This window comes from Hypomesus nipponensis, chromosome 13 (genome assembly GCF_054491055.1).
Source record: "Hypomesus nipponensis isolate SF chromosome 13, ASM5449105v1, whole genome shotgun sequence".
Taxonomy (NCBI): Eukaryota; Metazoa; Chordata; class Actinopteri; order Osmeriformes; family Osmeridae; genus Hypomesus; species Hypomesus nipponensis.
The window spans coordinates 2992251-3017885 of NC_140373.1; the positions used below are offsets into that span (position 1 = coordinate 2992251).

Sequence of the window (25635 nt, forward strand, 5' to 3'; positions counted from 1 at the left end):
TGGTGCTCAGGGATCAGCGTAGTAGCCTAAATAACATGCGAAAATATGGTTAGTGGTTAGCCGGTAAATTTTATTAGTCTTCAACAAATCTAGATCCTTGAAACTTTTTCTTTTTGACTACTTATAGAGTTCAAAACTGAGCTAGAACTAATCTAGGCTACTCTAAGTAAATGCCAAAAACCATGCCAACAGCGAACAAGTGCTGGTTCTCAAAGTTCAAAGTCAGAAAATTGTCCTTTTCAGCATCCCAAAGGGCCCGACTAGCAATTTTCACAGTTTGGCCTCTCTTTTCCCCCACTATCACCCTGACAACGTATCTGTAGCGGTCGCACACCTGCTCTTTGGTGAAGGCCAAGATATCAGCGGCGACTTTGTCAGCCACATCTCGACATTTGTCGTGTTCGTAGATCAATTCGCCGAAAGCTTGACTCATCAACTCAGTGCCTTTGTTCCTTATCAGATGGGGAAGGAATTGCACTGTTGGTCCCAATCTGTAGGTGTTGCCAAGTTTGATCTTGAACCCTGATTTCCATACAGACGACCCCCTTTTCAGTTGGTTCGTGTCATCGTCGTCATATGGGTCAACGTCAACATTTGATCCTCTGGGTCTGTCCACGTAGCTATCTCTGCGAAACCCCTTCGCAATGCTCATTCGACGACCAGACATTTTGAGTACGAAGTAAAGAACACGTTTTCTTGCAACTGAACCGTAGCCTACTCGCTCTTATTATTATTAACCTGTATTTTGGTGGCCAGGTAGAAATGTGGTGTCATCAAGTTTCAGCACTACCAACTGCCGCAGCATGCGCACTCTACATTGTTGTTAAGGGGCCCGTGCACTGAGAATATTATTTACAGAACGTTGAAAATAATTCTGGCAAAAGAATAACAAGCGTATTTCTTAGTATTCTTAGTATAAAAGATAAAAACATGTCTCAAAAATACAATCTGAAGCAAACCCACTACGGTTTATAACGTTTCCATTCCTAGTGTTTGAAGGAGCCATAGCAACACTGTTTGTAGATAGTGATTGAAGCTCACTATTCACTAACAGCAACCCGAGTCAAACTATTCCAAGCAAATTTAAGATTCACTTGAACATTAGTAGCCTATACTCCATATTGAAACATGGAATCTCGTGACCTTCGACCTTCCTTAAGTGAGCTTCAGGAGCGAATACGTTCTTTAACTGAGGAAAATGTAAGTAGTCTGTAAAATATTTTTGTATTTTACCAGGTACGACTTTCAGATTTGTTATGTTGGTTCAGTTTCCAATAGGCCCATTGGCCTGCCAGACAAAAGATGGATTGTAAAGCTCATGTTTTTTATGAATGTGTAGGCTATCGACTGTTTTGGAAACTCAAACTCTGTCCATTAAGGTCCAGCTCCGTGACAAAAACGAGCGCCTCTTTACCAAATTGGGCTACTTCGAAAGCAGATTAGGCCATCTTGCAGGCTCCAAGACAGACCTGTCCTCCAAACTGGTTCAGAGTGAAGAGGAGAAACTGAAGGTATTTCAGAATATTCTTAACACTTCAACAGTGCATGATAAGATGCCATGAAATATATATCCATATTTGTGTGTATTAGATATCAAAGGAGCTTGTGGAGGTGCAGATAAAAGGCAACAAGATACGAGAGCAATATGAAGAGGAAACCTTTGAGTTGAAAAACAAGGTGATCAAACTAAACGTATCCCGTTGCTTTGGTGTGTGAGCCAATAAGGGTGATCGCTTTTATGTGCTTCATTTCCCCCCCCCTGTTATCTATGTTTATTTTATGCACCTTCCTGCCACAGTAAATTCTGTGTTTGTGTAAACTTACATGGTCAATAAACCAAATCGATTCTAATCTCCAACAAATTCCCCCCAACAGATTCTGAACCAGGAGAGTGTGGTAATGGATTTGGAGCTGGAGAGAGACAAGCTTGGTAGGGAGCTCCAGTCCGCCACGACTCGTCTTCAGCTGGCTGAGAAGACCAGCGGGGACCTGGCGGAGGAGTACGTGACCCTGAAGAAGAACCACCTGGCCCTGACTGAGGCCCAGGAGCGAGAAGTAGCCCAGAACGAGGAGCTGAGTGCTGAGCTGCTGGAGATGGCCCAGGCTCAGGACGCCCTCCGCAGGAAGCTGGAAGAACTGCAGCGAGATAGGGCCTCCACTCAGGGTCTCTATGGGGAGGGGGGGCAGGAGCAGGACAGGGTGCGGGCGCTGGTCAGCCGCATGTCACACAACAGAATCAGGGTGAGAGGGGAGAACTTCCATTCAAACGACTTATTCCATCTTTTTTTTTTTTTTTTTACTTGTCCTTTTTTTTTTATTACATTTTATTCCTGTTATTCAACCCATTTTTTGTATCCTGTCAATCTATAAGTCAAGAAAATAACTTTTCTGTGTTCTTAACAGCCTGAGGACCTGGCTGTGATGGACCAAGAGCGTAAAAGCATGGAAAAGAGTGTACGTGTATCTAAACTACCAGAAGTGTCAGTGGTTACCCCTCTCTCTCTCTCTCTACCCCATCTCTGTGTGTGCATCTTTCTCTCTCCCTCTCTTTACATCTCTCCCTGATTTGTGTGCGTTCTAGTTGCTTGGTAACCAGGATGAGATCAAAGACATGCTGGAGAAGATGAAGCAGGGCTACGAGGAGCAGCAGCGCAGGCTGGAAGAGAGAGTGTGAGTGTCTCCGGATCAGACGGCTGAGCGGTTAGGGAATTGGGCTAGTAATCGGAAGGTTGCCGGTTTGATTCCTGGGCTTGTCAAATGATGTTGTGTCCTTGGGCATAGCACTTCAGCCTACTTGCCTCGGGGGAATGTCCCTGTACTCACTGTAAGTCTCTCTGGATAAGAGCGTCTGGAGAGCGTCTGCTAAATGACTAAATGTAAATAGAATGTAAGTGTCTCCACTCGCACCTCAGACCTCCTCATCTTAGACTCCTGCACTGTAAACAGCAGACGCGTTGAGGGATACGACCCCCTCAATCATCATCAAGGCATCAAACGGTCTCTAACTCGTCTCAGGTCGCCCCCGGAATGTTCCGCGTCGGTTTCGTGGTCGTTTTGTTAAAAGCTGTGGGTTTTAGCTTGGGTTTGTTTGTGATGTGGTCTCATTGGTCCTTTTGACGTGAGTTCCTCTGGGATGTGGTTGAACCCTCTGCAGGGTGGCCATGGGCAAGGAGCAGCTGGAGAACAAGAGAGGCATCCGAAACACCCAGCAGAAACTGTCTGAACAGACTGCGGTGAGCACCGGGGCCCTGTTCCCATTATCATGTCATCAGACTAGTCATCTACCTCCTAGTCATCTACCTCCTAGTCATCTACCTCCTAGTCATCTACCTCCTAGTCATCTACCTCTTAGTCATCTACCTCCTAGTCATCTACCTCCTAGTCATCTACCTCCTAGTCATCTACCTCCTAGTCATCTACCTCCTAGTCATCTACCTCCTAGTCATCTACCTCCTAGTCATCTACCTCCCATCGCACCCACAGTTTCACCTAAACTCACTCTGATTGTCTGCAACTTGATGGTCTGTCTAGAATGTATCTGTGTGTTGCTTGATTTTATGTTTTGAGTTGTGTGTGTGTGTGTGTGTGTGTGTGTTTGTGTCAGACCCTCCTGAGCTCCCAGAGCCAGCTGAAGGAGGTGGAGGAGGAGAACTCCAAGTTGCAGATGCGGGTGAAGGAGCTGAACGAGGAGTACCGTGCCCGGCTGGTGCGCTACTTACATGACCTGGCTGTGAGTAAACAACACACTTTTTTTTCTCAAAATATTTCTTTCAACTTTTCACGTTTTCATACACACAGTGAAAGGAAAAGAGACGAGAGAGAGATCATGCCACCAAATACAGATTTAAACTAAAGTAACAAGCCTGGCTTGAGTAAGAAGTAGAAAGTACAGATACCAAAAAAAACGACTTGAGTACAGTTCCCATCTCTGGAGCTAACACACACACACACACACACAAGGGCAGCCAGCCGCAAACCACATCTAGAACATTGAGGGGACTCAAAAGGCACGCCACCCATGCTGAAACATCTGGTGTGGTGTTCTGTGTTCCAGGAGTACATGGATGGGCTAGCGGAGGGAAAAGGGGGGAAGGGCCCCCCTGAGCGGGTGAAGATGAGGGGCTTTGTGGACAGCATGCTCCAGGAGGTGCGCTCCTCCTATAGGGCGAGAGAGGAGCAGCTGGCCTCCGCCGCTCGCTCCTACAAGAAGAGACTGCAGAGGACCACCAAGACCCACCAAGCCCTGCTCATCGCGTACAGGTGAGCCCTGCTCATCGCGTACAGGTGAGCCCTGCTCATCGCGTACAAGTGAGCGTCCACCCATCCACACACGTCGGCCATGTTTTCTTGTCGTGTACACCATTTCACGTGATTGGACGTAAGGACGATACTTACCGTAAAGATACTGTGGGACGATGTGCTTCTGATCCTTGATCTTCAACACTAATTGTATGTTGCTTTGGATAAACGTGGACTGGTGAGCTACTACTAGCACTAGACGCCCCCCAGCTACAGCACTTTCCTTCCCTCACCCAACGTTTTTGCACACACACCTGCTCTCCCTCCCTCATTTCTTCTTTCCGTTGATAAATGCATATGACGATGTGCTCTGACAGCCAGTGCTGTGTGTCAGGGTGCTGAGGGAGCAGGTGCTGGCCCAGCCAGAGAGCGGTCTGGACCCTGGCCTCCCTGAGGCCCACTTCAGCCTGCAGCCCAGTGAGCTGAGCGGGGAGACGGAGAGGGAGCTGCAGCACCTGCGCCAGGACAAGGCCTCGCTGGAGAGCCGGCTCAGGGACGCCCAGCAGCAGGTAGACAGCTAGATCCAATTAAATCAAAAATGTATTTGTATAGCCATTTTTTACAAGCAATGTCACAGAGGGGCTTCACATACGCCCATAGAACTGCCCCTCAGCCAACCTCAACCAACCTCAACCCTCAAGGAAGACAAGGAAAAACTCCCAGAAAAACTCACTAGAGGAGAAAAAAATGAAGGAAACCTTGGGAGGAGCAATTCAGTGAGGTCTCCCCTCCTCCTCCAGAGACGGTTAGCTCGAGGAGAGACCGTCTGCTCTGAGCCTTTGGTCAATCCGTTTGAGTTTTGTCAGCTTAGCTTGGAATTGAACTGTTATCTTAACCTCATTTTGTGTTCCGATATACTTCTAAAGTTTTTGTTCCTTATTTTTAGATGCCAGTTTTCACCAAGCCAGTTCAGACGGTCAACTTTCAAGAGTGAGTCTTAAAATAAACTGTTAGAACCTAAAAAGAACTACACTTACACTAGGTGTAAAAGTATATTGATCGTGCTGGACACTTGTGTAGTGCTGGGAAATCTGGACCAATTTCCGATCTGGCCTGGGCAGACATCAGGAAACAGCTACGAGAGATTACCAACTCTACACAGGTGAATTCATCCTTGCACAAACTCCCAAAACCCAAGACAGTGACAAAAAAAGAATGAACTAGTGTTATTGTATGAATCCATACCGTGTTCCGTGGAAATGCATATGTAGCCAAAGCAGGTCTCAGATTTAAGAGATCACAAAGATGATGTAGTGAGACATCCAATGTTCCTGTTCCCTCACTAGGAGGCTCATGAGCGGGAACGTGCTCAGCTGATAACCAGGGCAACTGTTGCCGAGGAGCAGGTTTTGGAGCTGCAAGATTATGTTGACAGACACCTGGGCAGGTAACAACAAGAATATGAATACTTTGTTAATGCCCAGCCAAAAATATATTTCACTGACATAAAAAGCCTGTCTGACTGGTAGGTACAGTCTAGTCACTAATGTTTTCGAACCAGAGTGAAATGATAAAAGAAGGGATATTAATATTTGCTTCTGACTATTATGTTAACTCGATACAGTACTCTAGATACTGTGAAGGAGATACAGTAATGGCCTAAAGGTCTAGTTCTATTACATTTGAATAATATATATGAATATATATTAAGGAGGATCTATTATGGATAATAATATTATCTCATCATCTCAGAGCAGGCTGAAACCAGACATGCATTCTCTGACAGATACAAACAGGAAGTGACACGCCTGCGCAGACTGCATGGGCTGGAGGAGGAACGCTCACATAGCGCTGAGGCACATAGGCCACGCCCACCTGGCCGCTCCACCAGGAATACCAGCCATGAAATCTGATCACCCTCTCTACCTTCATCTAAAATGGATTATTCATAGTTGCACTTTAAAGATCTAGAATAATGTTTGTTAAAATGTAATGGATTAATGACAAATAAAATTACAACATATCAGATATTCAACCAAATTGAACATTTCAGTTCTGTCAAAGGTTAATGCAAACTTTAACACATCGAAATGCCTCACAGAAAATCTTTACTTGTGCCAATCATTTAGGGGTAGTGGTTTCCTACATTTTTGTCGGTTGGTTAGATTGTTATAGAAACAGTTTGAGAAACAGAAAGCACCATAGTAGGTAAGATTGCGATTCGTGGGTTATAGGTTATTCGTAGTTTAAAATCAACATTAAAAAGCCTTTTGTATTTTTGGGAGGTGATGACAAAAGATAATACATTTTCTCCTCACCACTTAGCGGGGAATGGCATTCTCCAAAGTTGAAAGTAAGTTTTACTGTGCACATTTTGAATACCCTGAATTTCGCTTCAGAGATGAAGAAAGTTCTATCTGACCTTTCTGTTGGCAATCTGCAAGTTTAGTATTTTGGTATATGATTCTGCATGAACTTATTTTGCTGAGTAAAATGTTAACTACACTGCCAATTAGCTACTAGATTCTGTATAGCAGGGGTGGGGAACCTTTTTTATGCAAAGGGCCATTTGGATATTTATAAAATAATTCGGGGGCGGTACCGAATTATCAACTTAAAAATGTGCCTGCTATATTTGGTCAAACATTTAATTAACTCACCCCTAATGTGATGGCTGGAACTGCTTCTCTTTGGTGAGGTTTGTGATGTTAGCTGGCACGGATGCAGCATGCTTTGACTGGGGGTGTAGCATAGCCGCGGGAACATATTTTATCTGGGGGGGGGGGGGGGGGGGGGGGGGTTGGGGCTTAATGTTGCGGAGCGGCAGGGACGGACTGGGAGTAAAAATAGGCCCTGGACTTTGATCCAGACCGGCCCACCAGAACCGGCCCCCGTATACACCACCACAGCTGCCCTGCTAATGCATGCACATTCTGGGTTTGATGTAATGCTAGTTCGGGATTTTTTTTGTGATGCTAGTTCATGTTTTTGTTATGAGAACTGGATGCCAGGCCTGAACTTTCCCCTAAATTAGGAAGTGGTAATCAAAAATGCTGACCTGATGCTGGAATTTATGCTGTTGACTGCATACAAATGTGAAAAAATAAATCATTGGATTACATTACATGGTGCATGATGACTGCTCTATGACTAGTACAATAATGTGAGCTTCAAAATATTTCAAATACACTACCTGTAATTAGGAAACAGCCATTTTAGGGATATACATGTGTTTCCTATTTATATAGACAATATGTTAGTCAATGTATTTCGGATATACAAACAAGACGGTTTCTCTTTCTATTAACAGGTAATATTAAACTTATCACTGGAGATCTTGTCCAGACAAACTCTGGTAATGAGCTGACACTCAGCTGCTTCCTTGATCCCAAGATCAACGCTAACTTCGTAACAATCAAATGGTTTAAGGAGAGTGAATGCATTTACTTGTACAGGGGTGGCTTTGTGACAGAGGCGGTGGGCTATGAGCACAAAGTGAGTGTGCTCCCAGAGGAACTGGAGAGAGGTAACGTGTCTCTAAGGTTGAGAAACGTTAAAAAGTCTGATGGAGGAGTCTACATCTGTCAGGTCATCAGTCAGGGACAGATGCTGGAGGCTGCAGTGGGGTTAAGGGTCAGCAGTAAGTGGATGTTATCAAGATAAACATACAGATCATTTTTATCTTAAAAGACGAAATCCAGACTGACATTTTATTTGAGTTAATAGTTAATGTCTCTAGACAACTATCTTTATTTAGCTAGTTGAGCACCTGTTTATGGATTGTGTTGCATAGCTACAGTATGTGCAGTAGTAGACTTTGCTAACCTTTATATTGTCTGAAGTAGATGCCAAGGCTTACTTACAATATGAGACTTTGACAGACAGGATGAGAAGGATGGAATCTGCAAACAGGCTGGGTACGTTGAAGCTAAAAGTGCACTGGCGATTACATTTTTTTACCAATGTAGTGAAATGATAATGTAAATCACGTGTCACTTTATTTGTAATTTTTTTAATTTAATCTGCAAGAGAACAAGAAACCACATCATTTGATTATCAAAGAACCTAGACAACTAGACAAACTGCAAGAGGAAAAAGACAATTGTAAGATGATTCTCTTTTTAAGCTTTTTAATACAATGTTGTTCACTGTCTGTGTCTGCATACTAATGTAAAATATTTTGTGTATATTGTTCTGTTGTGTTGTTTTTGTTTTGTATACATCAGTGTATACCTCATGTACTAAATGTATTCATAGTGCAATTTTAATTGTCATACAGAACATAAAACATTGTCATAGTATTACTAATATTTCCAAATGTCTGTCTCACAGTAAAGCAGGATTTCACTCGAAAAAGAACAGTCTCAGAACTCATTCAACCTTTGATGAACAGAACCAGTAAGAGGATTCTATTAATTCCATCCGTTGTTTGTATTCATAACAAGCTTGTTCTTTATTTATTTAAAACTCAACTGTAACTATTTTATAACTTTTTACATTTATTTACTTACTTTAAATGAATGATATTGCTAGTAGTATGAGCTGTGTCATGTGTTGTGTTGCAGTGGAAGATATAAACCTAGCTCCAGCACAGAGGAGGATAACCATCTCTTCTTCCTGCAGTGAGAACCAGTTAATATATTCACATCTTAACATTTGATTAGGTTCTTTACATTATCAGCAACTCATAATAAAAATGCATTCCATTACATTACAAAATTCTTACAAACACGAGTTAACTACAGGGACAACTCCTACATGATGTTCCTTTGGTTGGATATTGACTCCAGGGTTTTCTGTGTTGCAGTGGAGGCAGAAAGCAGCTGTCAAGTCCTGTCACTGTCCCCAGTGCCTTCCAGTGTGTCTGAGCTTAGAGTGGTGCTGCTGGGGAGGACAGGAGCTGGGAAGAAGGCAGCAGGAAACATGCTCCTGGGCAGAGAGGAGTGTGGGGCCCAGGACAGCCCCGCTGAAGTCACCCAGAGTGGGAGGAGAGAGGGGGACGTGTGTGGGAGACGGCTGGTGCTGGTGGACACTCCAGACTGGTTCTGCCCTGGACTCTCTCTGGAGGAGATGAGACAGGATGTGGGGCAGTGTGTCCTTCTGTCCGCCCCAGGACCCCACGCCTTCCTCCTGGTCGTACCTGTGGAGCCCTCTGAGGGGGAGGAGAGGCGGGCTGTGGAGGTAATGGAGGAGATGTTTGGGGAGGGATGCTGGGGACACACTATCATTCTATTCACCCACGCTGGAAGTCTGGGAGGACAAAAGATGGACGCCAGGAGTCAGAACATGCAAATGCTTATAGAGAAATGTATGAACAGCTACTGCATACTCAACATCGAGGACAAGACCAGTGGCAGTCAAGTCTCAAAGCTGCTGAACCAGATAGAGGAGATCATGGCTGGAAACAGAGAGAGCTTTTACAGCAGTCAGACTTACCAAGAGGCCCAGGCCAAAGGGATCGCAATGGAAAATGTATGTAGGGAGAGAGAGGAGAGAATGCAGAGGAAAGCGAAAGAAAAAATATGAGATGAGATGTCTCATATTAGATGTGTGTGATGCTCTTGAAGAAATAGAGGAGGAAAGGGATCTTCTCGCATGAGAGAGGCGTCGGAACACTCCGTGGACAAACGGAGCTGAAGCAACAGATGATTGGAGCGGGACAGAGGAATGGAGGAGATGGGTGAAGAGATAGCAAGGTAGAAACTGAAAGTTTTGGATCAAAGGGTCGATCAAATGTAAAAAAATATCAATGTAAATATGTTTTGGAATATGCATCAACATACATGCAATTATTGTAATGCTACATTTGCCAACGTGAAGAGACTATGAGTTACAGAGTATGGCTGTTGAAGAAGATACACATTCAAAATGTTCCAGTGATTATAAGTATTTACAGTATTGTTCAGGTATCTAGGCTCAAAATTAGCATTTTAATGCCTAATAGTTCACAGACTGGGCCTCAGGACGATGGCGCTGCAGGCTCGTGTTCTCTCCTACCACAGGGGGGCGCTCACGCTGCTGGTTCCCTCTATAAAAGGGCCCAAAGAAATCCAGCCTTGAGAAAAAATGTCAGGAATGTTTGGAAAGCTTATGTCAATTTCACAAGCTGGGGAGAAGAAAGCGTGCTGACAATGAACGGTAACCCGGGTGAGAATAATGTCATTACATGTTATCCAGGGACACACACACACATGTGAATACTACTCCTCTAAGCTGAGAACCGTGACCTAGACGACCCAGGATCTCCGAGAATGTAGGCTCGTATTGATGACATAGGCGGTGCTTGTGTGAGCCAGTCCCTACTCCCTTTAAATCCTTTTACCAGTGAAAGAGCCCTGGAACTGCATTTGTTCCCTGGCCTTGACACCAACAACTATGGTCTCTGTCTGATGACTGATGTTCATGGCACGCCAACACGTTACAGCTGACATATAAATAAAGATCCCGTCCCTTTGAATAATGCAGCGGTCCAACTGTTTAGTGTGACTCTAGAGTTCCTCTTTACGTGGGAGCAACACTGGAAAGTGCAGTGACAGCTGTGTCAGGGCACACTGACTCTACTGACGGAGGGAGAGAGGGTGAGAAGGAGAGAGGGAGAGAGAAGGAGAGAGGGATGGAGAGAGAGAGGGTGAGAAGGAGAGAGAAAGAGGGAGAGAGAAGGAGAGGGAGAAAGAGAGAGAGGGATGGAGAGCAATGGAAAAAGAGAGAGGGTCTGGAAAGAGAGATGATGCAACAGTCATGTCAGGCATATCCACCCCAATCCCCTTTATAGGGGCCATGCCAGGAGGCAAGGGGGTTAGAGGATGGGTGGGAAGGATTTTGTCAGTAATGTCTGACACTCCCAGAACCTCTGGGAAAAAGAGGGTGGGGGATCAGGGCGGGGGGGGGGGGGGGGGGTACAGGCTGGGTTTGTGCCAGCGTGGTCACCGTGCCAACGAGCTGTGGTGCCGGGCACGACTCCTCTCACCGGTAGATCTGTGGGAAAATCGTAACCAGGTTGTGTTCCGCTGCAGAGACGACAAAGACTGAGGGAGACGAGCACGGCGCTGCAGACATGAAGAGCTGCAGACAAGCAGAGCTGCAGACAGGCAGAGCTGCAGCAAGCTGCCAGCGACCGGCTCAGGCGAAATAGAAACGGTTAGTTGTGTGAGTTCTGCATAAAAGTGTCCAATTTGCATCCCATTACAAAGTTTGAGTTATCAATAGCAGAGCTCAAAGAAGGCACCTCCAAACTACCACCCCACCACACGATGACAGGAACAAACGTACTTAATACTGTTCGTAATGTGTTACATGCAATAAACCTCTCTGGTTCCATGTATAATCTGAATATGCTAATGTCTGCTGAGGAGCCGGCCGGGTGGAGGGTGGACGGAGTGGGAGAGAGCGTGGATGAATGTGTCCCTGGCTGGATGGGAAGCAGGGTGAGGAGGAAGTGGCTGGCATGGCATGTGATCATGGCAGGGCCTCTGGTAAAGAGGGCCTTTGTTTTAAGGGTCTAACGCCTAATTGATACAGGCTTAATGAGAGCGGGCTGTGTGTGTGTGAGCCAGGGTGTATGAGCTGGGCGGAGGGGGGTGGGGGGACGGGGGACGTACGCTTCGACCATAATTGGAACCGACAAGCCTTGTGTGTATGAGAGCAGAGGGAATGGATTTGTGGGAACGCTAGCAAGAGAAGGGAACGAGAGGGAGGGGGTGAGGAAGAAAAGGTGACAATGGAAAGGAGGAATGCGGAGGCGGTGAGAGAGGAATTCAGTGTGCGATACTGAAATTATTGCAAGATCATGAGAAAGAAGAGGAGCACAAGGTCAGAGGCAACTGCAGGTTCAATGAGTACTTTCCCATGGGCCTTTGTGAAACACAGCCTCGCTAAAGGGTTGCCGACAGTGTCAGTTGGGCTTTCAAATTGAATTCTGACAGTTATTGTGATATTTATTGTATAATTTGTGTTGTTATTATAATGTTTTTTATTCATTGCTTAAACCATAGTGTTTTTTGAGCATCAGCATATTTCTTCTTCTGTGGAATCCATAAAAAAATAAAATACAATTTGACTTTTAAAACCGAAATCAAAACTTTGAAAATCTCTTTTCTGAGGCACCTGTCTTTTCTTTTGAGCTACTGTTGCCCTGCCTTCCAGCTCTGTAGCTCCACACCATTCATGAGAGAGTCTTCTCCTCCCCTCTAGACAAGCTTTCAATCTGAAGACTGGGGGAGGGGGGTACTGGAGCACAGATGAGCTGTGCTCTTCAGAAGACTTCAGAGAATGGAGCATGAAAACTTTGGAGAGCTGAGAGAGAAAAAAAGAGAGAAAGGGGGTAGTTTAAGCTACTGTAAGAAAAAACAAGATGAAAGGTCTACTGACAGTCATGAATGACCGAGGGGAACAATTAATTGACAGGAGAGATGAATTTTGTCAAATGAGAGTAAGGTTAAGTGAAATGTTGGAGAAAGAGAAAGAAGCAAGGGACGAGGATTAAAATGAAAGTAATTAAGCAGCAAGTCTAAGAGTACAAGAGGGAAGGGAAAAAACTGAATATAGGGTGAGAATGTGAAAGGAGAAGAATTACAGTAAGGGAGAGGGGCTAGAGAGGGTGAGAAAGATGAGGAAGGGAGGGAGCGAGAGGAACAAGAGCGAGTGAGAATGAGGCTGAGGGGGCAACCAGAGAGAGAGAGAGACAGAGAGAGAGAGAAGGAGAGGGGGATGCAGCCCCACTGCTTTCCCACACTGGGGTATGTTCCCACAGTGGAGCAGCTAATCCCTGTCTTAATTGGGAGAGAATTCCAGCGCACATGTTCCCCTGGAATGAGTGCAGTGCTGAGGGAAGGCCGGAGGATTGCCATCCTACGACACGCTGAGACACAGCCTAGACCGGCTGCACCCGTGTGTAGGAGTACACCGTGTTAGAAAAACATGCCACCCAACTGTCAACACCTCGCCTGCTTAAATGACATCGGCAGGTTCTCTCTGTCCTCCCTACCTCAGAGTTTAAAAGTAAAACACCACTTTGGAATTATTAGTGACATTCCACCTCATTAGCTAGCTTCGGTAAGAGAGTTATCAAACTATTGTAGTTTCTGTGTGGCTCCGTGAATAAATGTATAAAGTTACTTTCAGAGCTTTGACCCGAAGAGAATAATAGGTCTCAGATATCACGGTTGAATCTTTCAGGAAAATGTAATCTCTAGAGATTTTCTTTTGATAAATCAAGGGCCCACAGGCCCCCACTGAAAGGAAAGGAGAGAGAGTAGATACTCGCAGGTAAAGAAACGTAACAAAAACAAACATGATTGGCAGTTTCGTTCCAACCTCTTTCAAACCTCGCCCTCTCAACTGGGCATGAACAATTGGAACAGCAGACACAGTGCGTTGAGTTTCTGTGGAGGTTAACTGAAGATGGGGAGAGAGAGAGAGAGAGAGAGAGAGAGAGAGAGAGAGAGAGAGAGAGAGAGAGAGAGAGAGAGAGAGAGAGAGAGAGAGAGGGAGAGAGAGAGAGAGAAAAGAGAGGGGGATCAAGAGGCCATGCTTCAGTATTTACAGGATTAAGTGGGTGAAATATACAAACGTGTGACCGAAAGGGAGAGAAGAAAGTGAGAAAGATTGAGAGAGAGAGAGATGGTTGTGAAAGGACTGTACCTTCTCATAGGGAGGTTTCTCTCTATTGTTCAGGCACTCTGGTGGGTTTTGTCTGTGAACCACAATCCTGGCTGTTAATTGCAGGGTTTTAGGGGCCAGGGAGAGACAGGTGTGTTCCTCTGCAGAGGCTAGGTTCTCAGCCGGGGGCTTAGCCCGGCATCCAGCGAGACTGACGTCAGGCAGACAAGCAAAACAAGGGAGGGAGAGGAGGAGTGGAGGGAAGACAAATGTTTCAGCCTTGGAGGAGTGGAATGGTGAGAAGAAGAAGGAAGCTCACGTGTAATATAAGAACGGCATCTCTCTGAACGTCACATTGTACCAAATGTAAAAACCATAATACTACCTTCCCTTCCAATACAAGAAATGTGGCCCCCTGATGCTTCATGTCTGTCGACAGCAGTGTGTTTACGCCAGGTGTTGTCAAGGACAACAATCAACTTGATACCGTATTTCAGACATCTTGAAGATTTCCTCCACCTTCGGGGGGGGGGGGGGGGGGGGGGAGTTTTTCCAGGAATACAAAGCATACAGAGTGAAAGAAGGACTGACTCATATTTATGTTAATGTTACATGGGCACAGCCCACAGAACATTTGCTTAGGAGATGAGAATCTTTGTGAAGTTATTGTTTTCAATCAACAAAAAACTCGAAACAGATGTCCTCTTGAAATTGCCCGCCTGAAATGCCTTTGTTGCCCTTTGTATTGCCGTATGAGTGTTGCTATGAATAGCATCACCAACCCTCCCATATACAAGGCACCCAATTCATATCTCACAATAAAGTGAGAGTGTGCACCAACTCTTGCCTCGGAAACAGGTTTTGTGCTCTTGCCGCCGAACAGGGTTGTTTTTCAATAACCTGAGAACAAAATGGGTGTGGGTCTCCTGCCCTCCACTCCCTTTCATGATCTCTCTCTCTCTCTCTCTCTCTCTCTCTCTCTCTCTCTCTCTCTCTCTCTCTCTCTCTCTCTCTCTCTCTCTCTCTCTCTCTCTCTCTCTCTCTCTCTCTCTCTCTCTCTCTCTCTCTCTCTCTCTCTTAAACACACATACCCTCGCACGTCCTCCTTGGCTGCTCAGATGGCTCCAGTCGCCTGTAATGTCAGGGTTCCGAGGTCATTTTGATCTCACGCCTCCCGCTGGTTGCGTACGTCAGCCCCCCCAGGTCCTGGGGAGTAATGGCAGCTGTGTGCAGCTGAGACATGGGATGTGGGTGTTTGGGCCTGTCTTGCACGGAGGGGGTTGCAATTCGCTCTCCCCGTCTTTCCTTACAATGCTGCTTTTTTGGCGGGAAGCGGTCTAAGACGCAGCCTGCCCTAGACGTGGGTTTCTTGTGTTCAGGGACCCCTCCCAGAGAGACGCACTCTCCCGCCTCTGCAACCACACACACCATGTCCACCCGCTCCAGATTGATTTGCTGTGTGCTTTTGGAAGGGGATTACAGCCATCTGCAAGCTCTTGAGGAACAAAAGTGGCTCCTTGCACCCCCTTGCCACCACCCCTCCCTCACTCTCGGTCCTTCAGAGGGATAACACGGTCAGATAAACATGGTCTTGGCCCGCTCTGCACTGCCTTGTCAACCCATGTGGAAGGAAGCACGTTAGAAATCCCTGATTTCTCCCACACCCAAACTAAACTCTCAACACCACCCAAACTACACTCTCAACACCCTCCCAACTGGCCTCATAACCCTCTAGAGCTGCCCCCATGACCCACTTGAAACTGCCCTCTCAACCCAAACCCAAACTGCCCTCTCAACCCATCCAAATTGCCCTCTCTTGCCCCTCCAGAGGCCTCGGTTCTCACCAGGACACCACCCCTAGTCTGTATGAAAGGGGAGCATCTCCAGACACAGTCTCAGAGTCCCACCACTTAAACTCCATCCCGCAACTCCGCAGAAAGCTTGAGGAGTAGAGAACACTAAAGTGAGGGAGAAAAAAAAAAAAAACGTTGAATGGACGCTTTGTTTGAGTTCTGACAAAAGAAGAGTCCCTAATGCCTTGGTGAGAGACCTTACCCTCTGAGGGCATTTGTGTGATTTCCATTCTCTTTTGGGAACCATCATCATCGTTTCTTGTTCTAGGGAATGTTCTGGAAAGCAGAGCTGGTCAGCTGGGAAGCCTCACTGTGGTCACGGTGTTTAGCCTCTCTCAGCTGGAGAGGAGCTGACTAAGTACTGCCAGGGCGCTGGCTGGTGGGAGCAGCTCATATAACCCGCCTGGAGACTACACATGTGGGAATGATTCATTCTGCTGTTCTGTTTTCCTGGTTGGGAAATCACCAGGGCAACGTTGAATCCTCGGGATCTACTTCTCCCACCTGGAATCTTTTTGCTAGAATCTCGTGGTGACGAGCTGGTCTGCTCTGCTGAGGGGGTGTCGGACAGTCCGTGTCTTATCGTACGTGTTACGTTTATTGTCTGTGTCCTTCGACAGAAACAGAGACAGACCTGGGAACCGCACAAACTTCGCTGGAATGCGTTGGCTAGAAATAGATTGAAGTCGTTAAGTCAAGCCTTATTCATTTACAGGCTAACTTTAATGTTTCCTCTGAGACAGAGATTCTGTCCTCATACTAAAAGAATACGTCAGGTCGATGGGTTTATGCCAGTTGAACATTTTAACCAGAGCTCTTGCTGTTAATGCTATGAACTGGCTGTGTTGTTGTTATGTTCGACTTCAAGGCAGTGTCCCAGAGCACTTTGCCCCCCTGTCTGCACTCTCTCTGGGGCTTGTGCTCCAGACACTTCCCCCGGTCTCCCTCTGGGGCCTGCGGAAGTCCACACCCCACCCACCCTCTCCCATCCCTTTGGATCCCTTTTCCTATGAATTTCCTGTTTTCCAAATGTTATACATCCCCCAAACCATAGCACAGAGGGAGATATATATATATATACCCCATATTGTATGCAGAGAGAGAGAGAGAGACAGACAGAGAGAACTTTGTTACATGTCCCTGCTCACTGAAGGACTGTGTTTCTGTAGTTTTTTTTGGTCGATGGAATTAGCATGTCAGCATGAAATTCCTCACCACAACGTATAAAATGACTACAACTACTATATTCTTCGGGATTCTTTTTCTCTGTTGTTGTTGCATTCCCTCTTGAAAGCAATTGGTCTTAGTTTGGAGCTTGTTGTTGTGTGAGACTACAGAGGTCACACTGAGGTTAAAATTTAGTGTGTGGGGGAGGGGAAGAGCTCACCCGAATGTCACAGGATGATATACTGTATGAATGCAGTGGGCATCATTTAAGTGTTCTTTGTTTCGGCTTATCAGCACAAAAGCAGACAGCTCAAATGGACTGAGAGGTGGAGGAAAGAGGGAGACAAGGAGGGAGGGATAGATGGAGGGATAGCAGGGGCCCAGGGGGCCTGACAGCTACTGATGCAGAGGCAGAAGGTTTCACCCGGGTTTGCACCAAGGGAAGTGTGTATGACACATGCTTGTGGTTCTTCTGCATGAGTCTAACACCGTGTAAAATGCCCCACCTGCTCGCTTTCAAACAGATTTACAGTATGCAGTAAATTTGTGAGGTTTTAACAGACGAATGCATTACATTTTGAAAACGCATATGGGCATTGCAGTTTGCGGATACCATTTATTATGGTTTTATTGGGAAATCTGCCGAATATGCTGTGGGTGGAGGGAAACAGGTGGTCAATTTAACAAAGTGGGTTAGTGTTATGAGTATCACATGAGTGAATGTCGGTCCATTCTTATTTTGTTAGTGAGAGAGATAGCACATACAGAATGCCAACTGTAGTCTTATTATCAGTCGGTTTGATAATCCACGGTCACATTAGCGTGAAATGGGGCTCAGACTTTAGCGCTGCCTGGTCACTGAGATAAGACTGGGGACCATTAGTGCTCTGGATAAGACAGCCTTGAAGTTAATGGCGGTGCAGTCTGCGGAGCTGTAAAGGTTGTCTCTGTCTGAGCTGGGAGGCTGAGCAGGGTCGAAGGCAGGCTGTCTGGGGGCCAGGATGGAGAGAGCGACTGTGTGGCACCTCCACTGTGCCTGCCATGGTGCTCTGTACTCGTAATGGGGATTTATGACTTCCTGGATCATGAGGCCCTCCAGCACAACAGGATTCCGAGCGTGGCTCCTACGCCCACCAACACCCAGCCCCTACAGAGCCCGGAGCATGTTAGAACACCTCTAAATCTCCAGTCGCTTTCGTTTATCTCTCCGTTAGTCAGGTCGTTTGTTCTGGGCCTTAAGAGATCCGGGACTGGGCTTTAAGAATGGACACTGAGTTATGACGGCAGTTTGGATTCCTGAGATGTTTTAAGTTTGTTTGTTATTTAACTATGTGTGAAAGGACCAACATTTTTATGTATGATGTTAGTGAAAATCAAGACTAAAACATCTATGTTCTTTTCAACAATTTAATATAGCCACACATAGGCCTACACATGATCATTTCCAGACAATGTTTTTCCACCATAATAACGTTTTTTTTTCCTCTAGAATATCTTATTTACAAATTTACATTGATTTTCATTTAAAAAAAACAATAACACAAATAGAAGACATTGAAACAACAATAGCAAAAATCACACAAAATGGCAGTACAGCTTTTTCTTCTAACATACCGCTCCAGCACTTGTTAATTTGGTATTAACCCTTTCCCTTCATTTCTATAGTGCACTTAGGACAGTCCGTTGAATAACCAATGCAGTGGAACTCTTTTTTTGCTAGTCAAGCCCAGATATAGGAAATGCACTTGTTTGGAAAGAGTATATTCCATATATTTATCAGGCATGGCAGTGTAGTTGTTATTGTATGAAAATAACTAACATATTTTGACCAACAACGTCTGACACATTGTAGTTTTTCACTGGACCATCATTCCCGGTTAAACTCCCATTAACAGTTATGTTTATACAACGTTAAGTTTTGTTGAAGATTACATACAAAAAGGTGACGAAATAGCTGCTTTGGCAACAGTGCTGCAAAGTCATGGGTCGACCGAGAATGAACGCTATCAAACCACATCTCTTAAGTCAAATGGAATAATACTTTTTTTTTGCAGACATAGCATGGCAACCAAAAGTATTACGTAACTACCTAACACAACAGCAAGCAATGAAAATGCTGAAACGTTCATCATAGACATTTTTATCATAGACATTTTTTTAAACATCTTTATACAGGGATCTGAGTTTCAGAATTACCCTGTGAGTACAAAGAGAAAAAGAATCTCAGAGTTGGCTACACATGTGAAAGTGCTCTCAGCACTAGCTTGCCAAGCGTCGCTAGCATCAATCCTGCTATGCTAGCTCTGGCCTAGCGCTAATTATGCGCTAGCATCGTCTGGTCATATATTACGTTCTTATCGCCCGTCTATGCTACATATAGTTGCTTTTTATTTGGTTTTCAGTGCTTGCAGAACCAGGCTTTCCAGATCAGTCCCTTTCCCTAATCAGTGCAAATTAATATTTTCAATGACAACATTTCAAAAGAATAACTATTCTTCATCTCCGCATAAAGAACAGTAACATCGAGAATGGTCTCTCAATGATAGCTACAGATACATGGCATTTATCATGGCAATTACCTTTTTTTTTTTTTTTTTTTACTGTTCATGAATTCAAAACAGCGAAACACTGGTGACCATTTTTAAGCCTTTAAACACTGGGATTTCAGTTCAACAATTAATAACAATCTTCATAAAACTTCTCATATATTTTCCTGAGTTTCATAAGACACAATCACAAATGGACTTGGAAATCATGCCATTCATTCTATTGGGTACATTTGAACCAAATAAACTGTGAAATCTGGAGAAATTCCTAACATCCTGTCAATGCCAAATGCTTTGGAGCCACAATCCACCATGTTGCCTGTTTCACACCTTCGTAGGTCTTTGTAAACCAGATTGCATATTGCATTAGGAGTGGTGCTACGCAACCAGACAGGGAACTTCTCCATGCTTTTACAGGGCAGGATCCACTGGAGCCATCATGGTGGCATCTTCCCACAGTTGCACACTACAGGCTTCGTCACGCATCAACCCTTGTCTGAGGGTTGCGGGAGGTCAGGGGGGTGCAGCGAGCAGGTTTGCCTCCCAGGACAGCCTTGGTTCAGTGTTACAGAAAGCTGAAGGCTCAAGTATTGGTCGGTTCAGTCCACATCCAGTTCGCAGGGGATCTCCTGGGCCTCTTTGGCCATAGTATAGGCCTGTTGGAAGTCCTTGTAGCGGGGGGCGCAGCCAAGCCACGCCTCGCCAAAGTGGACCCGGCCGGTGAAGAGGAAGCTGCCTGGCCCAGGCCGGACCCCACACTGCAGAAGGGTACGAATCTCGCCCGACTGGGTGAGACGGCCCGCGCCGGTGAACAGGGCGTACTTCTGACGGAAGACTCGGGTCGCGCTGACCTTGATCACAGCTGCCCGCAGATCCTCATCCTCCTGTACCGCCCGGATGTTCCCCCGTACCACTGTGGAGAAAGGAGCAGTTCGATGTCAGCTCAGTGTTGGATCAAACTACACGAATGGCACATCATGCAAAGCATCGCAATACATGAATCATTTGAGGCGGGGTACTGCGGTGGATGATTGATCTATATACACATTTTGTGGCTCGCAAGGAAAATCTCACAGGACTGTTGAACAGCTGAAGTTGTATCCAAGGCCAGCAGAAGACCTCACTCAGGATAGCCACAGGGTTACGGGGGGGCAGTGGGGGATAATCTTTAATCCCTCCGACTTTGAGTTGCCAAGAGGCCGGCCCACAGTCAGGTTACAGCTCAATCAGAGCCACACGGATTAGTCCACTACTCTGACTCTGAAGGGGGGGGAGCGAGGTTGAGATTAGTCCACCACAGTGCCCCAAGGAGGGGGGTTCTAGGAACCGGAGAGGATAAAGAAGTGCTGTTTCACCTCTGACCTCTGAAAACATTAAGTAGACCTAAGGTGGGAGGATTCAGATCTGAGCACTGTCGCCCCAAAAACCCTCTCTGCATTTAAGCTCATTAGTCACAACGTTCTGAAATCCTGACACAAAATCATTAAGTTCTTTGGCTGTGGCTGCTTAGAGGTAGCTGGCACCATTTGGTGGTTAAATAAATGTACTAAACCTGCCATAGAGTAGAAGGGGGGGGGTCACCACACAGTCTTTGTACTGTGAGTTTTTATTGTTATATGACCAGAACTAGCGTAGGAGGCCAGGCAGTAAAGAGGGAGAACTCACCAAAGTCGCTGGTGCAGACAGCCATTAGGATCTCTGTGTTGTTGCAAGGTCTGCAAGCACCTGGGGAGAGAGAAAAGGGGGGAGGGAGAGAGAGAAAAGGAAAAAAAAGAAAGAGGGAGTCAGTCAGCGACCTTCACTAATTAGCGAAACTACAATCACTACGTTATCTTTTACACTTTATTTACCACCGTATTGTATGGAAGGCCATGCAGGCATAGCTAAAAGTTACTAATTGAAAGCTCTTCTTTTTTTTCTCCCCTTGAAAGCTTTAACTGTGCAGGGCTTGAAACCGATCATCTACAAACATATCCTGTAGCAGAAGTGAAGGACAACAGCTTTAGATCCAGTTCCCAGGAGACGCGTGACGGGGATAACCAGACCTGGAGCCCCATACACACGCCTGCACACTGACCCACCGCAGTGGAGTGGCAGACAGCTGTTCCTTTTACGGTTGTGAAAACTTAAAGGTGTGAGAGACCTCGATCCAGACGTATCTTTCCGCCTCATGAAACTTCCTCCCTAAAGCCAGCAAGGGTGTCTGTAGTCACACCTCGTCAATACAGAGACCTACACAGGGGTGGTGGTGGAGGAAGGGGGCTTTATAACTTCAAAGGATTTAAAGGGGCAAAACAAAATCCACTTCCACTTTTCACAAGAGCCTTCCCTTCCTACTGGACTGCGGTAGCTTCGTTCACAGCTGTTTATCAGTTTAAAGCACTTCAGAGGGAAAGGAAGTACAGAAGAACAGTCCTTTAGATTCATAAAAAGGATCTGCAGATGGCCACAAGAAAGAGACTGAAGCGAAACCAACCGCTAAACTATGGCTGCATTGATGCCACAGGGAGAGGGGAAAACACCCGAACATTTTTTTAAAGTTCTGCTGGCCTTGTAGTTGTGAGAAAGGTCTTTTGCCTTGTCCTCCCCCTCCCCCCTTCTGCTCCTTGGTGAAAAACTCTTGATAAATGAGATTCCTTCCTCCTTGGGCCATAGGAGACCTCCCCCTATCCCCAACCGGTCAGACTATGTGTGTGTGTGTGTGTGTGTGTGTGTGTGTGTGTTTCAGGGAGTGAGAGGAGGGGGGGGGGAGATACTTCTAACAGAGGAGCAGTCCAACAAAAGAAGGGAGCATCTCAGCTGGGCAGAGGCCTTTGGGTCGCCAAGGCAACGGCAGTAATCCCAGAATACTCATGCTGCCCCCATTGAAAAGGGCCTCTGGACTCTGGAGAAGGCCCCACATACTGGGCTATTGTCCCACAGTTCTCCCCTCCTCCCTCTCTCTTTCCCTTTACACCCCCTTCAAACCTAAACCAGAGGCCTGATAAGATCTGCATGCCTCCAGGGAAAGTTTGGATACATTCTCCTACTTTCTGACTGGGCAGTGGAAAACTCCTAAAAGCCCCCAAAAGCCTGTTGAGAAACCTCTTCCAAAGGGATTTGGGAAAATAACTTAACAGGATTCATTGTTCTATTACGCAAAGGTTTTGCTTGTTTTTTTTGTAACTATTCGAGAGCATCTGATATTGCACTGTCTTTATAGAGGTGAAACTTAGCCTATTTATATAACTTTCTATTTTCATTTGACCTCAAATGGCCCCAAATGGCAATGTCACTGTTAGCCAAAAAAGTCTTCCTTCACTTCCTGTCTCATTCTTCTCACCTTCACTGCTGACTGGGCTGGAGTCGAGTGACAGCCGCGCCGTCCAATCCCCTCTCAGCTCGTAGCGGAAGGACGCAATCCTGCGACTGATGTCCTGGTGCGGCGTGGCCTGGAGGAAGAGGGCCACCCTTTCCCCGGGCAGGCGGCTGAAACAGCGCACCCTCGGCGGGGGAGAAGACTCCAGGCGGTCCCCCACCAGGAGCTCCAAGACGCCGTCTCTCTCCAGGTACAGCTGCGCTCCGTGGAAGTGCTCCGAGGGCTTGACGCAGGCCGTGATGAGGCCTGAACTGCTGCTCCCGGGTCCCACTGCCGCGGACGGCAGGCGGGGGGACAGGGTCAGGCGGAGTGCCCCCTTAGGGTACAGCCAGTCTAGTGTACCCTCGGAACAGTGGAGGGAGATCTGCTCCACGCTGCCTTGTTGCTGGGAAAGGCCACTGTAGGAGGTGAAGAAGGCGGGAGGAAGGGAGGGAGAGAACCGTGTTACAACCAGCCCTGCCATGACCCCTGGCTTAAGACAGAGTTTGCAATTTCAGTGACCACCAGCATACCAGCTATGGGAAATGATGCTATTTATCTCCAACCATGAAGGAAATGGAGCAGGGTTTGTGGTTAGTAAATGTTTTAGATGTGTCTAATTGGGGTTGGGGAACTTAGAGCATCAAAAAGATTCTGACCAAAAGTAAGGAACAGATTAGCGATTTTCCACTGCAGCTTTGGTGTATGAAAACATTAATATAGTCACGTTTCACAAATCTGAGCATAGTTGGGCAGCCGAGCGTTTCATGGTTAAGAGAAAGCGCCTCCTACCGGACACTTGTATAAAGGAACGGTGACGGTTGAAGCATTAGTCGGCGTTAATTTTGAAGACTTTGCAAGAGTTGCGGTTAAATAAAAACCCGCTTTTAAGTTTGAAATGTGAAAGTAAACATTTTACAATTACTTTTTTAGCTTTAAGAGTCTGTGTAACACAGTTGGTCTCATCATGACAAGTAAGGGCGCAATCGTTTGGAACAGTGCACATGAGAAATATTCTATTATAAGAGGGACCTGTCCTGACCTTTTTTTGCAACTAGGCCTAGAGAACACTCAGGAATGCTCACCATCAACAAGGTAGAACACGCACACAAATGTACAATCACAGAAAATCTATTTACTCTGGGTCTAGGTCTTTAATTAACATACATTTTATCCAGTCTATTAATGGTCACACTTGCCTTCCTCTCCAGCTGCACTGGTCTTCAGAATAGTTTGCCACTACCAACTCAAAAATGGCAAACAGTACGATCCACATTTTGTTATTCCAAAAAACGGTCATTTTTCTTCTATGAGCAAGACGTGCTGAAGCCAAAGTAGCAGTTACTCCAAAGAAGTTGTCGCGTGCAAGTCACCTATAAATCTAACCGTAAATGGCTGTACTTCACTATCTCCATAGTTTGGTTATCCTCCCGCTCTAACAGATAAGATAAGATAAAACTGTGCAGCTAGCTGAGACTAAACTACCGAGTGTCCATACTTCTATCTCGACTGTAGGACGGTGTAGTGACAAATGCAAGTAGAGGACCGAACTTATTCACAGTAAGCAAAAGTTTGCCGACCAATCAGAGTTGGAGAGTCGTAACTTTAAACCACTCACACTAAAGAGGAGGAGGGGTGTGGTCTATCGCTCGTGACGAGAAGAATGGTCTATCAGTATGCAAGAATAAACGATGTTTAAAGTAGATAACAATGATGATAAGAATAAAAGCTTTTTAAAGGTCATTAGCAGCAGAGGATACAGATACTATCTTTGATTATTTAATTACAATTCAATAACATAAACGTATGTTATTAAATATACATTTGTAAATAGATTTACAAAAAAAGTGTATTCAAATAAAAAGTCCAGCCTATCGGTCTTGAAATTGTTGACTATAGGCTATTTCCTTCCGACAAAAGGTACAATATGCAATTTTTGGCCTTTGAAAGACCTGTTACCCATGGACGGCATGCGGGTGTCAACGAAGCCGATTTGAAGAAAGCACTTAGTTAATTACATCTGGAGATGCATGCGTATGTTTCTACTAATGTTCTCTCTCAATATACGGTGACACGCATGGAGAAATGAGAGGTCGAGGAGGATGATGAAGGTTTGGAGGGTGTCGCCCTGGTAGAAGTGCCCTCTGCCCCACCCGTACTGAGCTTCTCTTTCATGTGGCTGTATTATAACCAAATCAAATATTCTTTTGTGCTCGTATTGCCATCCATCTCACTGAAGTGAAACAGTGACATTGAATGTACGCAAGTGGCAGGGGGAAAGACTGAGAGTGTATAAGACAGAGAGAGCGAGTGAGCGTGTGTGCGACTTGAGAGTGTGTGCATGCATGCGTGTGTGTTAGACTCTGACGGAGTTATGACAAGGACTCAAACCAACATAAAGACACATGTGCAGACGTCTAGCTGTGCTATTGTCTCAGTCCACGGAGCCCTGTTCGCTCCGGGGAATTTCAAAGCATAAACGCTTCAAAGAGAGAGATGTAGGGGGTAAAGGGAGTCCTGGAGAAATGAATATATTAGTACCTAATACTAGTTAGCCATGACCACCATGACCATGACTTGGCATGGGTGTGCTTATACCAACATTCATATATCGTCATGTAAGCATCCACTTTAAATGCATTGCAGCCATAACTATGCAATGTTTGGGGCTACCTCGGGGCTACCTCGTTGTTATGATCAGTGACCTATGCTCTTTTGTAGGCCTAAAGCTCTCTCGTGGAAGTCGCTTTGGATAAAAGCGTCTGCTAAACGCATAAATGTAAATGTAAACCTAAATTGGTGTGCAGTAAACTAGCTTGACCCTAACAAGCAGCTGAACAGGTGGGCAGCTGGGGGTGTTTTGGTTTCAATTTTGCTATGACTTTGTGCTCTTTCT

The 25635-nt window shown here is 45.7% G+C and overlaps 4 protein-coding genes across 7 annotated transcripts; 2 read left to right on the top strand and 2 right to left on the bottom strand.

Annotated features, from left to right (window-relative positions):
- Window positions 1-24: 24 nt before the first annotated feature.
- LOC146259478 (dynein light chain Tctex-type protein 2-like) lies at window positions 25-818 on the bottom strand. Its single transcript, XM_084670503.1, has one exon. It carries the CDS (start codon window positions 665-667, stop codon window positions 158-160), a length of 510 nt encoding a protein of 169 aa, XP_084526629.1. The 5' UTR covers window positions 668-818; the 3' UTR covers window positions 25-157.
- Window positions 819-1061: 243 nt separating this feature from the next.
- ccdc78 (coiled-coil domain containing 78) lies at window positions 1062-6260 on the top strand. 3 transcript variants are annotated; one of them, XM_084670500.1, is made up of 14 exons: window positions 1062-1200; window positions 1380-1511; window positions 1591-1677; window positions 1876-2241; window positions 2404-2454; window positions 2582-2670; window positions 3155-3233; window positions 3605-3730; window positions 4055-4260; window positions 4634-4808; window positions 5186-5229; window positions 5320-5401; window positions 5586-5686; window positions 6026-6260. In XM_084670500.1, exons 1-14 carry the CDS (start codon window positions 1129-1131, stop codon window positions 6150-6152), a joined length of 1737 nt encoding a protein of 578 aa, XP_084526626.1. In that variant the 5' UTR covers window positions 1062-1128; the 3' UTR covers window positions 6153-6260. The 3 variants fall into 3 exon arrangements, with proteins under 3 accessions (XP_084526626.1, XP_084526627.1, XP_084526628.1); XM_084670501.1 differs by having other exon boundaries at window positions 5997-6176; XM_084670502.1 differs by having other exon boundaries at window positions 5992-6112.
- Window positions 6261-6368: 108 nt separating this feature from the next.
- On the top strand, window positions 6369-11041 carry LOC146259480 (uncharacterized). Of its 2 annotated transcripts, XM_084670352.1 has the most exons (8): window positions 6369-6447; window positions 6565-6592; window positions 7550-7879; window positions 8085-8156; window positions 8269-8343; window positions 8572-8637; window positions 8805-8861; window positions 9047-11041. In XM_084670352.1, exons 2-8 carry the CDS (start codon window positions 6571-6573, stop codon window positions 9763-9765), a joined length of 1341 nt encoding a protein of 446 aa, XP_084526478.1. In that variant the 5' UTR covers window positions 6369-6447; window positions 6565-6570; the 3' UTR covers window positions 9766-11041. The 2 variants fall into 2 exon arrangements, with proteins under 2 accessions (XP_084526478.1, XP_084526477.1); XM_084670351.1 differs by having other exon boundaries at window positions 6391-6592.
- Window positions 11042-19461: 8420 nt separating this feature from the next.
- metrn (meteorin, glial cell differentiation regulator) lies at window positions 19462-24265 on the bottom strand. The gene is made up of 4 exons (XM_084671059.1): window positions 23939-24265; window positions 22725-23158; window positions 21068-21127; window positions 19462-20315 (listed from the first exon to the last, which is right to left on the bottom strand). The coding sequence occupies exons 1-4, from the start codon at window positions 24037-24039 to the stop codon at window positions 20002-20004; spliced, it is 909 nt and encodes a 302-aa protein (XP_084527185.1). The 5' UTR covers window positions 24040-24265; the 3' UTR covers window positions 19462-20001.
- Between the last annotated feature and the right edge of the window lie 1370 nt (window positions 24266-25635).

Bases quoted from the DNA above. Each gene is read 5' to 3' on its own strand.
- LOC146259478 (XM_084670503.1), bottom strand. From the start codon at position 667: ATGTCTGGTCGTCGAATGAGCATTGCGAAGGGGTTTCGCAGAGATAGC.
- ccdc78 (XM_084670500.1), top strand. From the start codon at position 1,129: ATGGAATCTCGTGACCTTCGACCTTCCTTAAGTGAGCTTCAGGAGCGA. The intron at 2,455-2,581 runs GTACGTGTATCT...TGTGCGTTCTAG, and splicing joins GTAAAAGCATGGAAAAGAGT to TTGCTTGGTAACCAGGATGA. The intron at 4,809-5,185 runs GTAGACAGCTAG...CCTTATTTTTAG, and splicing joins TCAGGGACGCCCAGCAGCAG to ATGCCAGTTTTCACCAAGCC.
- LOC146259480 (XM_084670352.1), top strand. From the start codon at position 6,571: ATGGCATTCTCCAAAGTTGAAA. The intron at 8,344-8,571 runs GTAAGATGATTC...TCTGTCTCACAG, and splicing joins GCAAGAGGAAAAAGACAATT to TAAAGCAGGATTTCACTCGA. The intron at 8,862-9,046 runs GTGAGAACCAGT...TCTGTGTTGCAG, and splicing joins AACCATCTCTTCTTCCTGCA to TGGAGGCAGAAAGCAGCTGT.
- metrn (XM_084671059.1), bottom strand. From the start codon at position 24,039: ATGACCGTTTTTTGGAATAACAAAATGTGGATCGTACTGTTTGCCATT. The intron at 23,159-23,938 runs GCAAGTGTGACC...CACCTCCTACAG, and splicing joins CAGTGCAGCTGGAGAGGAAG to TGGCCTTTCCCAGCAACAAG. The intron at 20,316-21,067 runs GTGAGTTCTCCC...CTTTCTCCACAG, and splicing joins TGTCTGCACCAGCGACTTTG to TGGTACGGGGGAACATCCGG.